This window comes from Puntigrus tetrazona, chromosome 20 (genome assembly GCF_018831695.1).
Source record: "Puntigrus tetrazona isolate hp1 chromosome 20, ASM1883169v1, whole genome shotgun sequence".
NCBI classification, from domain to species: domain Eukaryota; kingdom Metazoa; phylum Chordata; class Actinopteri; order Cypriniformes; family Cyprinidae; genus Puntigrus; species Puntigrus tetrazona.
In genome coordinates, this window is record NC_056718.1 from 3,722,123 (window position 1) to 3,738,141 (window position 16,019).

Here is a 16,019-nt window from a genome sequence, read left to right on the forward strand (position 1 = left end):
TGTTCCTATTTCCCCTTGTGTTTTGCATATTGTTTTGTTTTGTTTTGTTTTGTTCCTAGTTAGTCTTGTTAGCCAGTTATGTCAGTTGAGCTTAGTTTAGTTTTATTATTTATTCTGTACTTTTGCTATCATCTAATTAACATTTGTGTTTGGATACTCTCTCCTTTAAAAAAAAAAATATTTTTAGATTATTTTAATCTAATATTTTATGTCTGATGTTAGCTTTCTTTAATACTTCTTATCAATCTACTGTGACTACAAGGGTAGAACACATTTGCCTGACTTTTGTGTGATCTTGTCATAGAAAGGTGCCATTAACGTACTGCAGGTGCAAACCCCCCTGAAGCTACCTGGAGATAAGTGATTGTACATTTGAAGAAAAAAACCTGCAGTTACCAACCCTGATCTTTAACCACAACAACTACCTCAACATAAGTCTACTACAAAAAACATATATCAAAGGAGACTGTGAAGAAATTCTGTGAAGATATTTTGCAGCTGAAATTTTGAAATGAACCACATCTGGATCACCATCAGGTAAATAATTGAGTAGAAAAGTAGATAAGTATGTATCTAATCGTCAACTTCACCCAAAACCTTGAGTTCATAAAGACTCAAAAGAAAATACACAGGAGGTTTTGCGGGCTTTCTGTGAGTTGTGTGGTGGGTGACAGGCAGTCCTGTTCGCCTTCTGCCCTGCTGAAAATCATCACATCAAAGATGAGATCATAGTCAGTGTTTAGGCACGATGCAATGCCCCTCCCCCCATCCCATTTTGCTAGCAGGGTTTGCGTGAGCCAGGCGCCGAGCTCTGATAGGTCCATGTGTTTCGAACGAACTGTCTCCCCTTTTGCTGTCCCTTCCCCTCACGTTCTCTCGCCCCCTGCATTTCAATGAAATGCATAGCATCAGCATGACAGGCCATCTGGAAATCACATACAACCATACTCTTTTACAACAATTCTATGATGCGCAATGGCAGACCTGTGGCGTTAGCAAATTAGCTGCTGAGTTTTAATTTAATACTACAACTTTGGTGTCAATGCTTTCATACCATATGCGATATAAAGCTTGACAGCACTGAGCTGAGGAGGTTTTTACTAAAAAAAACTACCAAGTCAGAATACACCCTCCCTGTTTTGAGTGGCTATTAGCATGGCAGAATGATTTCAGAATCAAATGTGAATACAACGAGCATAAAGAGGCACTCGTCCAATACAAATCCTCTTCTCAGTCGTGTGAGAGAGACAGAGTGCTTTTCGATATGATATTCAAAGCACGTGTTGGGAAAACATTGCAATAGATGCTCAAAGATGTTTGGAGCTATTCTGGTACAGCGTGGAATGATCTGTCAGGGGCAATGCATCACTCTTCCTATTAGCTGTGTGTGTGTGTATGCGTGTGGGTTTGAGTATAGGAGTACACACATACAATACATGAGCATCTGCATGTGCATATTTGCACGCACATGTTCTGCATGCATTCAGTTTGTGCTCGAAGCCATAAAGACGTACAGAGAGCCTTCTGTTGTGAGAGACAGTGGCCGTTGGCTGTTAGAGTGGGACAAACAGAAGCAGACTGCATCACATTTACTCACAGACAACCCATCCAAAACCCTTTCATCACTGCAGAGGATGAACACACACACATGGTGTAACTTGATGCATCAGGTTCTCTTTTTTTCTAGTAACAAGTAATGCTGACAAATGACAAATAAACCTCTCCTTACCCTTAAAAATAAGGGTATATTTTAGGTGCGCAAGCATTGTAGAAGTTGTTGTGAGCATAAAGGCCATTGTAGTGTAATGCATGTCATGCTTCTCCGTAAAGTTCAGAGTGTGACATAGGATTCTTTCAGACCATTTCTTTAGACATATTGTCAAATATATTAGCCTGCAAAACATAAAACACAAATTGATTATAAAATATCAGATTTGTAAACCTGCAAAAGTCATGTGAATTAAAATCTTAAAACTAATCATGATGCATTTTTTTTGATGATGCATTTTTATAATAATTAATTTAGAAATAAAGCAAGTGACTATTTTATGAACTGATCCTTCAGTCACTGACTCAAATGATTAATTAAAAAGAAAAAACAAATAGAATCATTCAGGAATGAAACAATGCTGTGTTGATAAGATATTCAAAAGTGCATCTTCAGCTGTATTTGGAAACATTTTCTTTACCAGAATGAGAAAAAAAAGCAGCAAACACAATATTAAATTCTTGTTTGTTGCACAATCATGCTAACATATTTTTTTTGTGGTATATTTTAATTATTATATAATATGATATGTCACACACACACACACACACGCACACACATATGTAGATACGGGAATGTGTTTGAGTGACTCAATAATGTCAGCTCACAATATCAGTAAATAACATTAAGATATTTTAGTAGATGATAAATATCACACACCCCTATAATAAATTTGGAGTAAATAAATAAAACAAATATTTACATACATAAATAATGGTTAAAGCATAATAAATAAAGCATATGAGATTATTCATTACTGAAACCAGCTAAATAGCCAATATACTTTTTTTCCAGACCATTTTACTCTGCAATACATTAATGGCAGCAGTTACAACAGTTCTTTTTTTTTTTTTACAAAACTTTTCACGTGTTTGTATCTGCTATTGCGGCCATTACACAAGAGTATGTGTAAGTGCATCTGTGTTCATGTGAGTCTGAATGCGATCTCCTCACCACTGGCAGATCAATAAGCCTCTGAATAATCTATGATCTTGCTTCTTGTCATTGATCCAGCCCATCGATCAGGCCTTGAATACCTCATTCTCCTCCAAGAGCTCTGTAGTCTAACATTGGCTCTTAAAAATTGTATTTATAAGTCTCACCATTCATTTTCAGAGAATTTGCAATATCTTTTGCTCAGCAGTCAAGAAAAGACTCTTTTGTGTCCCTTTACAGCTGTTAGAGTTCTGAAGAACTCAGAGACACTCTGCTACGCACTGATGCGCAAGAGATGCAAGACAAGAGCATCTTTTAAACTCGAAAGGCTGTCATACGCCAAAGCATCTTCTGTTCCAGTAAGGATTCCGGTTGTGTTTATGCAAGTGTGTGCAAAATATTGGATTTAAATAACATTATGGATTTGTGTGGGTGCACAGAGCCATGATCCCTCCTACACTGTGTTTGGTGATATGGAAATTGCAGGGAGTGACGCAGTGCTTTCTGAATGTCCTAACACTAATTCCTTCAGAGTCTGAGGTCAGATTACTCAGCGTTAATGCCTTTAAGACACAAAAAATTGCACATATATGCCTTGTAACCAACCTGTATGAAGCTCTTCAAATTTACTAGCCACTAAAAACAGGTATACATTGCTGTCACATCCCTGGATGTTTTGTGTTTGTGTTTCCATTCACCATGTGTTCTGTGACCTAGTTTTTTGTTATTGTCTGATTTTTTCATCATGTTCAGGTGTGTGTCATTATCTATCATCATTATCTCTCCTTTGTAAGTTTCATTCTGTTCAGCGTTTCTTTGTCCAGTCTCATCTATGTATGTGTAAGTGCTACCATCCTTGTTGGAGTACCTGCGGATTATTAAAAGACTGTTTATTGTGATTTGTCATCTTTGTGTGTTTATTCCCTGCACCATACCGTGACAGAAGGCCAGACCCAGAAAGCTAGCAGCACGTTTCCCCACGTTTCCCCATCTTTTGTTGTCCATTTTCCATCAGTTTTTATTTTATAATAGACTGGCAAATTAAACAAGAGTTTGATCCAGCCCCTTTCATATGTCCTGTGTCTCTGCTAGTATTGTTCAGCCCTCCTTCATTTCTGCTGGTCCCATCAAGCCCAAGAGGGGCTTCCGGTACTCCAATGCCTCTAGTATTCCTCGAGAGTACTCTCCAGTGCCCGCTCCTCGAGAGTGAGTTCAACCTAAAGGAGACTCACAAATGCCCACACCTCCTCCATTGCTCCCTTCATTGGCTCCACTATGGGCTGCCATCATGGCTGAGTCCTGCCTGGCTCCTGTCTCCATCATGGCTTCTCCCTCCGTCCATTCCTCCTTGGCTCCTTCCTCCATTGTCACCACCCTGGACTATGGTCTGTCGTCCTCTTCTCGGTTATCTGGCCACCTCCTGAACCTCCTCCAATAACCTTTTTCCATCCCACATCCAATCCTTTCTCCTTCGGCATATTCCAAGTGACTCACTAAACACAATGCACTTATACACTATGTACTTATGCATTATGTTCTCAATCAAGAAGTGTATGATTTTTAAAAGATTTTGTTATAAAGTGTTTAACACTTAAGTGTTTTTCAGCCAGGTGTTTATATATATATATATATATATTGTAAAAATACTGTGCATTAGTACTTAATGTTAACTAATGTATAAACTTATATTAACACAAAGAATATTCTTCAGTTGTTATTGATAATATTGATATTTTAAATAGCACAATAAAATGTCACCTATACAAATAGAACTTATTCATATCTTAAATTAAATAAATGTCAGTCCTAGCACTCTAAATGAAGCCAAACCAACAATAAATAAATGCCTCCTAAATGTCAGGGAATTAATAGGCATAATTAGTCAACATTAATAATGTAATTATGTGTTTTGTTAAAAAGTGAAGGCTGAATCACTAAAACCTCTCTTCCGTGTGACTGTTGCATATTTTTGAAAAGCAATACAATAAATTCTTCTATTCTGGTCATTTTAGCTTTAAGGATCAATATGCTTCAAAGATGTGTAGCTGATTCAATTTAAATTTACTCACAAATTAAAATTCTGATTTTTTATTTAACCCTGCTGTGCACTGATATAGTGTGAACCAGTTCAGCTGTGCAGGCATCTGTGTAAATTATTTGTATGTCAGCTCAAAAGAGGTTACCAGGTGATTTGCAGCTATAATAAAAACACAGGAGTACACCATTACTATTGAATGCTACAAAGAGAAGAAGAAATAAAGATGAAGACATAGATGACAAGGATGGGGGTGGTTAGTGAGGAGGTCAGTCACCAATAATATTATCCAGCTCACAGCGCTAAACGGACAAGACAGCGGCTTGAGTGTGTGACTCACATCCTACCCCAGAACCATCTCTGGAATCGTTTCCTCTTCACTGGGCTGAGCTCATTGAGGAGACAGAGCCTACCCAAACTGACCTCCACAACGACCTGAACCTCCAGCTTCCCTGGCATGACTGTCATGCTATTGCTATCACATTCTTCTCAAAGAACGCCTCGGAATTAATCATCATGACAGATATTTTCTTCCACAGAACAGAAGAAAGGTGGATGGACAGAGGAAACCCATAAAAGAGAACAAGACATTGCAAAGCACAAATACTGTTAGCATCAAAACTTCGAAAACAGCTAGCAGTGAGATTTGCTACTTTATACGTAGCATATGTTGATATAGCAGATGCTTTTGTTCAAACTGACTTACAAATGAAGAATACAGCTAAAGCGATTCATCTTCAACATGAGACATTCTTGCAAAACAAAGTTCCAAAACTGCTAAGAAAGTACAAGCAAGAGCAAAGAAGAAAGTGAAATACAGTGAGAGCTTGCGCATTATCAGGATTGATGGTGTTCATGAAAGAGTTTTTTGAAGGCTGCAAAAGCCTTGGTTGTTCAGGTTGTGTATAAATTTTCATATTTCATTCAACCTCAGTGGAATAAATAATTTAACTACCTAACAACCCATGCGACTAACTTTCATTTAGTTTTTTTTTTCTATTGTTTGTTTGGTACAATACTAACCATTAGTTACATTTAAGTGTTTTTGAACAGAAGACATCCAGGGAAGAAAAACGGATGGATAAGGTTAGGTTTTCAGGAGAAAGCTGGATGAGACACAAGTGGAGCACAGAGGAATAATTAGAGAACATCATTTAGGCTCCATCCTAGTGTTATACTAAAGGGGATAAGCAAAGGTCGAGAAAGGAGCTGTCCCAGTACAGATCTTCATCTTTAACCTTTTTTGTAGTTCTATTTTGAACACTGGGCATGATTCCCTGAATACAGCTAGTTCATCCCACCTCTGGCTCAAAATTTAGACCACTATCACAATGACAATTTATAATTACAAAAAATGCTTTTATGACATGTATTAATTGGGGCAGATATTGCAATTGGCATTCGGTGTCATGGGTAATGTTTATCCAACAAATTTTAGAAGTGAAACTCTGACAATACCTGACAGGAGGATGTAATTTATCAAACACCAGCAATTGTTTGATTTAACCTTAACACTTATGTTGAAAGCATCCTAAATCTTGCTATGATCCACCCATTTATTCAAATTCCATACTGTCTAGTAAGCAGGATTAAGCACACTCTTATAAAATTAAAAGGTCACTATCCACATAATCACATTTTTTGGCTAATTAAACATTATATAGCAGTTAAAATATTCAATTATTTACAGTTTTATTCCACATACTATTTAGCCATTTCGGCTAGGCTTCAAGTAGGGAAGAGACAATTAGGATGGTAGAAAATACCTCCTGAAGAACATGATAAAGTGACATCACTTAAATAATAATGTAACACATGTAAACCCAGCTTCTCAAAACAAACAAACAAAAACACCTACTACATCCTAATATTGAACCAGAAAACACAATAAAGGCCTGCAAATTTAATCAGCCAGAGCCATAAACCTTAAATTTAAAAAAAAAAAAAAAAAAAAAAAAAAAAAAAACTGATGAGGAGCTGTTTTTTTAATGACCAGCTAACGATCAGGGCAGCTAATGAGCAGAGAATGGTCACAATGCCACACTCCTCTAGCCTACCCTAGCTAATTAGCTACACACTGACAACCATATTGTTTTTCCATTGGCAGCCATCAAGGAGCTAAATCAATCTTTTACTCTATAGATAGCAGCCACCTGAGCAGAGAAAAACAAGCCCAGAAGCAAAACTTCACACTCTGATTTAAAAGATGTTGCACTTATCTGTTGTATTGATTTAGTTCATAGTAAAGAGTTACAATCATTAATGCAGTCATGATGTCTTCACTAACTCAAGCAAAAAAAAAAATAAATAAATAAAAAACTTAAATAAATCCAGTTAGTAAAAGAAAAATCACATTATCATAATGAACAGTAACAAAAGACAAGTTAATACAATGATTGCACTGTCAGACCTAAAAACCAAATTACCACCAACAGACACCATCATCTAAATCTGATAAATAACTTTGATTATATTGAATAGGTCAGATCACACTTTAAGTTTATTACCCCCCTCAATTATTAGCATTCCTTTCAATCTGCACTAAAATAAATTTTAACTTTTGTGTTGTGTTTGTTAAATAAGCTGCTATAAATGCAGTACATACTGTATGTATCAAACAGCTTTCAGACAAATATGAATTCAGCAATAACTGATTCCTTCCTCCTGCCAATTCCTCAAAGCAAATGTTACAGATTTTGTCAGCAGAAACACTGCCCAGTTTCTAGTACCAATACCCTGATCTATCTGACCCCAATCACTATCTGTATTGTGCCAATACATGCAAATTCATGTTTGTAAAACGTGTGATTGTTAAACTGGCTCAACATGGAGAAATAATCTTAAAATGATGAATTAATTTATTTTTTCACAGACAGAAAATATGACAGCAAACCACTTTCTACTCATTTTTGTCATGTTGTCTTTACAACCTTGTTGAATATGTCATTCAGATCTTCCTGTTTTAAGTGGGTGGTTCTTGGCCAGAATGTTTTGCAGACAAGATGTGGAACAGACTCTTTGGAACCGGCCAATGTTCAAAAGTCTGGCAATGTGAGACTACACACACCTCCATTCATTCTTGTTTTTCTTGAAGTAGATGGATTTGTGTAAAACAGTATAAACACTGTACTCTTGAACTGCTTTTTTGTTGTTCTGAAAGTTTCCTTTCATTTTAAAGTTCTGATAACCTCAAGGGACAATAAGTAACATCCTGAAGGAACCAATGGCCCAGACATGGGCTAGGTCTAAATGATAACATATAATCCCTTAGGTGCTGCTAAAAACAAACATTTTTTCTCTTTTTTCATTCAGATGCACTTCGTGCATGATTTATAGGCATGTCTTGTAATACTATATAAACATCATATTTTCGGAGATGTTTTGAGTGTAAAAAATTTGCTAACCGAGCTGATGCACTGAAAGTGTAGAGTGTTAGCTTAAATAAAGCTCATGAGCTCCTGACAAGATCACAGCTGAAAGAGAAGAAAGTTTTGAAAGCTCTATAGTCTGATCAAGTTTCTTTGTTGAGCCTTAAATAGTTCTCACTTAAAAGTGCCCAATGTGAAGGCATTTGATCAGCTGCATGGATAGTGAAAGAAGCGGGACATTTTTCTGCAGGGTGTAAGGGATTTTTGAACATCCAAGACAGAATTTGCATAATGGATGGGGCAGTGATCAGCAGGGTTCTAATGAATAAACATATTTTTTCAGATAATTATGAGACATTTTTGACAATACTCTTTTGCTACATGAGCATAATTACATAGGATCGTAATGGCAATTAGATAGTGACGACTCTGTTGTCCAGGGAATTGAATGACTGCCAAACCATTATTTTGACAATTATTTTCCAAGATGCAAGGAAAAAAAATAGTAATGTTCTGAATGACCTGATGAGAGAGAGAGAGAGAGAGAGAGAGAGAGAGAGAGAAAACAACTGAATAGACAGGAAATGGCATCCTTGTTTGACTTGTGTTTCTTCATTAACTGCATTCTCATCATGCAGACGGAAGCTGTGTTCAGGTCTGTCTTTGCTGAGATAAAGACTGAATCAAAGAGTGAAGACAACAGCAAAAAAACTAATATAACGTCCATAATTAAGCAGCAAAAACAAAGGCGTCCATTGATTTGCTGTCTAAGGCCAAAATGGAGGACATAGAAATGTGTGTGTGTGACTGTGTAGTCTCTGTCTCCCAATGAAAACTCCAAATCATGGGGTCTGTTTTGTTTAACTAGCCTTCCAGTTCAAATCACAGCAGCAGATAGCTTCTAATGTTTATAGCATTTTTTGGTACATAATTACAATTTATTATAGATAATATTTCTGAAATTAAAAAGTAAAAACAACAAATGCATAAAAAGGAATGAATTATACCATCTGGGCTCACTTATAAAAATAATGGCTTAAAATTACGCCAGAGAAAATTAAGACAATGTATTGCAATGTACTTTTTTTGCCATGAAGTAAAATACCTCTTGGTAGTATTTTTAAAAGATAGAATGTATGTTTAGAATATATAATCATTCCCATGTCCTTTGTCTTCTGGGAACAAAATTACATTGTGTGTGTGTGCAATCATATGCTCTCTAGAAATCAGATTGTATCCCCCAACTTCCTATAATACCTTCCTGCAAACTAGCAAATTCAAAATCAAGTAGCAGATGCAGCTAAAGTGTACTGGATTAAGCACAATAACAAAAAGGACAATTATTTTTTATATGCCCCAGGTAGACTGTTTCTACTGGAAATGCATCAATGCCAATAAAGCTATTTTAAATTAAATGTTTATACTTAAAAAGAATAGGTTGCATCTGATGTAATTCCATTGCTAATATAATTTTGATACAACAGGCAAACAAATTTTTATTCATTATTATTATTATTATTAATAATTATTATTAATTATGTGTATCTTTCCAAAGGCAGCAACAGAATGACCAGTGGCTCTCTCTTTCTTTGTGTGTGTGTGTGTGTGTGTGAGTGTTTATGTGTAGTGGGTCTGTCTCCTGACAGTGTCTTTTTCAGTTTCAACCCTGGCAGAGCTCAGCATCCCATCCCAGAGGACAGAGGAGGTCTTCAAACAGGGAAGTGAAAGAGAAAGAGAGAAAGAGCCGTTTCCTTTTCTCAATCCCAATCACTGTTGCTTCACTGAAATTCAGTTAACTCTAACACAGCTGAGCAGTCTAAGCCCCCATTCTTTAAACACACATACACAAAGACTTTTCTCGCTGAGGCAAAGGATTATTATTTTGTATTATCTCAGTTATTTTGTATTTTATATACTTTTTCAAATTAATCATTATTTTCTCATTTTCATGCATTGTATAGTTGAATCTATGTTTAAATGTATTCCTGCTTAATAAGCAGAGTTACTTGTAAGTACACAAAAAAGTGATGCAAATGACGACAGAAAAACTGTTTAATTAAGTACTTTGTTGTTGTTATTATTATTAGCACTACTATTATTTCAGTTTGTATTGTTAACCCAGTAATATGCAATGTGTGCTTGTCTAATTACACTAAAACCACGTCTGCGCCAGATATCCAGTTACATCCTGACATAAGATACACGGTACAAGGATTTCTTACAGTGCCACAGAGTGTTCTGATGATTTCGAAGATGTGTGGCCATGTGTGGCCATGTGTAATGTACAAGGGGTGGCTCTTTAAGTATAAAGTGAAAGGAAATGTTTAAAAAGTTCTAAAACAAATAAGGAATGTAACACCCCTGGTGACCGAAAAAAAACAAAAAAAAACAAAAAAAAAATATCCACAAGACTTCCTGATCAAGGCGAGTTGGAAACACTTCCCTAAAACACATACAATTATGCTGAGATACTCTTGTATCCGTTTGGGTGAAGGAAGTCAGGATCCACACACACACAGATGGAGGAAGAAGGACAGGGACAGAGGGGTAGAATCTCATTAGGTCTGGAATGTGTGAGTGTGTATGAGTGTGTGTAAGTGGTGACGACCTGACAGAATCAGATTAGTGATGCACACACTCTCTCCTCCTGTCACCCCCATCTGCTGTAGCACTGCCGATAAGAGAGGGGGGGAAACTCTCTGAACTACGTAAATGGAATTAAACTTAATAATCAGCGTCATTTGCACTTCAATTACAAATTCATGCAAATACAAACACCTGGACACACTGCCACCCCAACACATTAACATTCACACATGATATGCAAATATACAAACTGCGAAATTTTCTGTAAACTGATCAGTCAGTAAAGTTAATTGTTCAGGACTTTGAGACCTCCACCATACGAGACCTCTGTCATATATCTGAAACACCTTAAAGCAGGTGAATGAAGGGAGAAACTCACCATGGCCACCTCGCAGGGGGGCAGGGGAGCGGTAGATGGCAACGGGAGGTGGATGATGCCGGGCTCCTGCCGGGTGATGGTGGTGCTGGGTCTCAGAATGTGAGAATGTGGAGGATGAGAGGACGACAGTGTTATCAGGGTTTGAACCCCATGCAGTGCCAAACATGCACCCTATGGCCAGGGGTAGCATGCGGGCAAGCCACAGGGAGTATCGGGTCTCAAAGTGGGGGCGCATGGTTATCGCCCCCTCCTCTCTGCAAGAGTAGACAGCTTTCAGCCGGCGGAATTAAAAGAGAAACAGGTGAGCAGGACCTGATGTCCGCTAAGATCCCATGGTAGGGAATGCAAGTACTCTCTATGAAGGAAATCCAAAGCAAAATCCTAGGACAATACTCTTTTTCTGCTGCCGTAGAAACAGGAGTCCTGGGAGAGTTCACAAATATAGTTATTCCTCAGTTCCAGCAGATTTATTTATCAGCTGCTCCTTTGAGATGCAGAGCACCAAGTATCCCCAGTTGACCTAGCTCACCTCTGGAAGAGAAAGATCGAGGCAGAGAGTCAACGGGTGGCGACCGGCAACCTGCGCCAATGCTTTGGAGCATCTGTCTTGTGACCACACTCCGATTGGTGCTGCCCTTCTTCTCCCCAACTGAGGCAAAGAGGTGCTCACTGACTCTCTCCAATGCTGCATCCGCTCACACGGCTAATGAAGCAAAAGTCTTGACTGAGATCCGAGCCCCCCTTTCCACACTCACTGAGCAAGAAACAGACACAGAACAGAGACTCTCCAGCAGAGAGGATAGAGACAGAAGCTGGCAGCGAGGAGAGAGAAAGGAGCGAGGGGGGGATGGATGAGGGAGGCTTGACTCAGGTGAAACTAAGCGGAGACGATGGGATGGATGTGGAAGAGGAGGCGGGAGCTGCTCAGATGTGGGCCAGCCCTATGCAAATCGCTCCACAGCACCGAGCAAATCAGGAGGGCTGGCTGCCTCTGCAGAGGAGTGAGCTGCCTTCGAGTCACGAGGAGGAGAGAACACGCAAGAGAGGGAGCTGCAAACGACAGCGGGAAGAAGCCAGAGAGCGAGAGGAGTGTGAGAGCAAGCGATAGAGTGCAAGGAAAGTGAGAGAACCTAGGAGAAAGCAAGAGATCCCTTTCAGCAGTGATACAATCACATTTCTTTCAGCAGGTTGGTGATAAGGATGTCATCTGATCTGAGAGATCTACTCCATGTTTCGGATGGGGCTGAAAGCCCACAGTGATGGTGAGAGAGATTCATAATACATATAATGTTTCACCGATCTTGAGCTTATACAAAGAGATACAGATTCTTCGTCCGATGCACACAAATGTTGTGACTTCAGCAGACAATTTTGCTTTCAGGAATTTTTGAGAAAACTAGAACTCTAAATCACTATATTGACTTGGGAATTGCTTCATGAAAGCTACTTGTTATCAAGCAAAAGTATATGTTAATTTAGCTTGTATGCATTTTGTGTACTGTTGATGGAGCATTGCTGTAAAACCCCTCCAATATAGGCTACTCATTTAGTTTAACAGCTGACCAGTTTCCATTACATTTCATTACATCATTATATAAGACAATAAGGATAAAGAATGCTAAAATGCATAGATAAAGCATCAATTCCACACTCCAATGCATCTGTTGAATTTTTTTGCCGTACCATGAAAATGTTTTTTAAATGACATTCTTGGGTGAAGAAGAAAGCGCAACATTGTGTGTATGTATAAAAATATAAAATACACTGTGATGTAAACAAGCCCAACACATGTGATGAGCAGCATGGTGGAACACATAAAGGAAATGCTTCATTGCCCCTGTGTTGTCATTCCCCCAGTAGCACCTGCAAGCATGGCTGTAGTCTGGTGGGGTCAGGTCTGGGGTGGGGCTAAGAATTGGGTCCCATTTTTTATTAAGTGGCTCTAATACCTGATTACTTACATAGTAACTAGATGTGTACATAGTAACCACAGTGTAAATAACACATTGGTACATAGGATCTTCAGCTCTAATGTTTGTGTAGCAACACATATGTTACAACCCACTGAATGGTACATGTCAGTACAAATAAGTAACAGAACTAACCACACTTTTTGGTAAAAACAGTAAACAATTTCTATGGATTTACCATGTAATTACTCTCAGCAGCTAGTAAATTAGGCATTACATTTAAATTGTGGTTGGTGTCCAGAATGTTATACTTTGTATTAAGTGGACAGTTACCATGTGAGTACACTGGTATTGTGCAATGGTGCACCGGCTAAAACATAACCGTTTTATTAACGTTTAGTAACCATGTTAATTACAGAAATATTACAGTTATAAATACAAATCTACATACACATCTAGTTACTTTGTAAGTACACGGGTATTAGGGTATATATGATATATGTCTAGTGCTCTTGTGAATTGTTTTACCTTGATTTGTGAAGATTTAACTACTATATTGAATGACATAACATAGATAAGGCTAGCGTTTGCATAGTCTATTTAATTTAATTTAATTTTTATTTAATTTCATTTCATTCTGTAACCCACTTGTACAGATCTGTGTACTATTGTTTAATGCAACTGTTAATGTTTTTGACATTAACTGTCTACGGGCTTAATGTCAGTTTAAACATTCAGTGGTGCACTGTTGTCAGATACTGCTATAAAAAAACAACCCCCAAAAAAATATATGTTTGAAATATTTTGCTAACAAAATACATTACAGATATTGCTGACCCTAATCTGTACCATCCCTTTTTATTAACTTAAGTCTAAAGTGTCAAATTAAGTGGAAAAGTCAAGTCCAAAATGCTTAGAAAATCGGGATCTGGCAACATATGTATGTGCCAGCACCCTTACTAACAAATCTCTCAAGACTTGTTCACTCTGGCATCATCTGGCTGAAGTAATTTTTTATACCAGGGACACTAAATATTCTTGCAAACTGAATTATAGAGGTCATAGAGAAATTCATATGAGTTTTAAACAGCAAATTAATCATTCAGAAAACAAATTCTATTTTTTGACATAAAACCTTTTTATAGAGGTCCAGAAATTTTATAGCGGTTTGCTATATTGGTATCATTCAGAGTTGACAATGGAAACAGACATAACTGTTTATTCCCAATTAGTGATATATGTACACCAGGGTGTATTTAAACAGGCTGAAAGAGGGTTCTTGAAAAAAAATTGTTTGCTTTGGTACACCTTTAACTTCCAATCATGATTTTTGTTAAAAAAGTAAACATTCTTTATTAAAACAAGTGTACTCATTCTTGAAGAATTGATAAAGAAACTTAGTACTCAGATTTTGAAAAGGACCAAAGCACAATCCAAACATTTCTAAAACAATTATTCCTTGGTTTTCCTATGTGAACATATCAGTCAAAACAGTGAATTAGCATATCTTTTTCATTTAGAAAAATCTGAAAAGAAAAAAAAAAGGATTACTTCCACTCCATTAATTTATCCTCACTGATCTTTAAAACAACATTTACATGCAAAAAGGTTTGAATGTAGATTTTACCAAAACAAATTGTTTAAAATTGCCTAAACCGAAAACACATCTAACTCATAATCATTTCAATCTGTAACCTCCTACGCTCAAAACATCAATGAACATCATCTTTATAGAGCCTCATCACAAGAGATTTCAGTCGGTTTTCTGTGTGTGTGGTGGAGATTAGTCTTGTTTACTCATTGTGCTCATGTAACATGAGCAACAGAGCCGGAGAGGAAATGAACGCAGCCACAGAGAGTCCAGATGAGGACACAGTGACCCGTCCCTTGAAAACGAGAACCCCTTTACAACAATAACGCCTTCAATCTCATCTCAATTATCTTTCTTGTTTTGCTTATGCACAATTTTGCCAAAACTCTACATAACACAACCTTGGCATGTTTTTGTCTGGCAACCCAATAGACTTCTCAGTATGACCTTGATTAATTTACATTACTCAAACTAATTTATATATAATTGTCACTTATTAATTGGAATGTATTTGGTCTGTCAAATTTTGATTTTAAAATGAATTTGGGTCCAAACTCCATAAAACACCAGCAAACATTGTCAGGTATTCACTAATTGATTAAAAAGCTTCTGGAGCACATTATTACTCACTGCCCAACCATTTAAATGGTCCTAACACTCCCAAACCTTTTTCATAATTCACCTTCAGCAGTCTGGTAATGAGAAATTCATTTTCTTCACAGGAGGGAAGGATGTGGTCTGCCTTAATGAGACTGACACTGCAAGCCTACAGCAAACCTATTTTACCACTGTTTTACGAACCCTTAGCTCTGGTTAAGATCGACCAAAACAGTATTTTCACATGACAGTTCTCTACGATGACTCTCTTATTTTATCTTCTCTCTTATCCTCATATCACTTTCATCTCCTCTCCTCATGTTTCTCCACTCATTTTCTACTCCTCTTCCCCTTCTAATGCCTCCCATCTCTCCTATTCTCTTCAATGCCTGTCTTCTCTTTTACTCCTCCTTTCTTATTCCTCTCCTCTCCTTTTTTTACACCATCAACAGAAAAAAAAAAGTGATCTAATTTGTCTGGTTTTAAGACAAAGAAACAAACAAAAAACATGCCAGTTTCATTGCACTACACAGAACATGATATTTCAATGTTTATATTTTTTTCTTGTAGAAGTCACAATATTTGTAATGAAATTTGTAAACAAGGCTCATTTTCTCCAGATGGCTCATTAGGTCTTCTTGGGAACAAACAAAAAACTCAGTCCTGTCTTTTTCCAGAAAAGTGAGAGAACAGCAGAATGATTTCTGACTCTGAAGATAGTATGCTATTAGTGTGTTTCACTTGTGGCAGTAAGGGTCCTTCTTTCCGTGGCTCTGAGGACTGCTTAAAGCACTGGTGTTAAATAAAAATCAATCTCAGAGGAGTCTCAGAGCAAACCCATAGCCTGCC

General features: G+C 37.4%; 1 protein-coding gene across 25 annotated transcripts in view; it reads right to left on the reverse strand.

The window, feature by feature from the left end:
- Nucleotides 1-16,019, reverse strand: part of nrxn3b (neurexin 3b) — a 231,778-nt gene that overhangs the window by 83,834 nt on the left and 131,925 nt on the right. The window contains exon 1 of one of the 25 annotated variants that reach the window (XM_043219680.1): nucleotides 11,073-12,534. The exons of the other annotated variants lie outside the window; for them this stretch is intronic. Coding sequence (XP_043075615.1) covers nucleotides 11,073-11,307 — 235 coding nt within the window. The 5' untranslated portion in view covers nucleotides 11,308-12,534. Of the gene's footprint in view, nucleotides 1-11,072; nucleotides 12,535-16,019 lie in introns of those variants that run through there. 25 annotated transcript variants of the gene reach the window in all.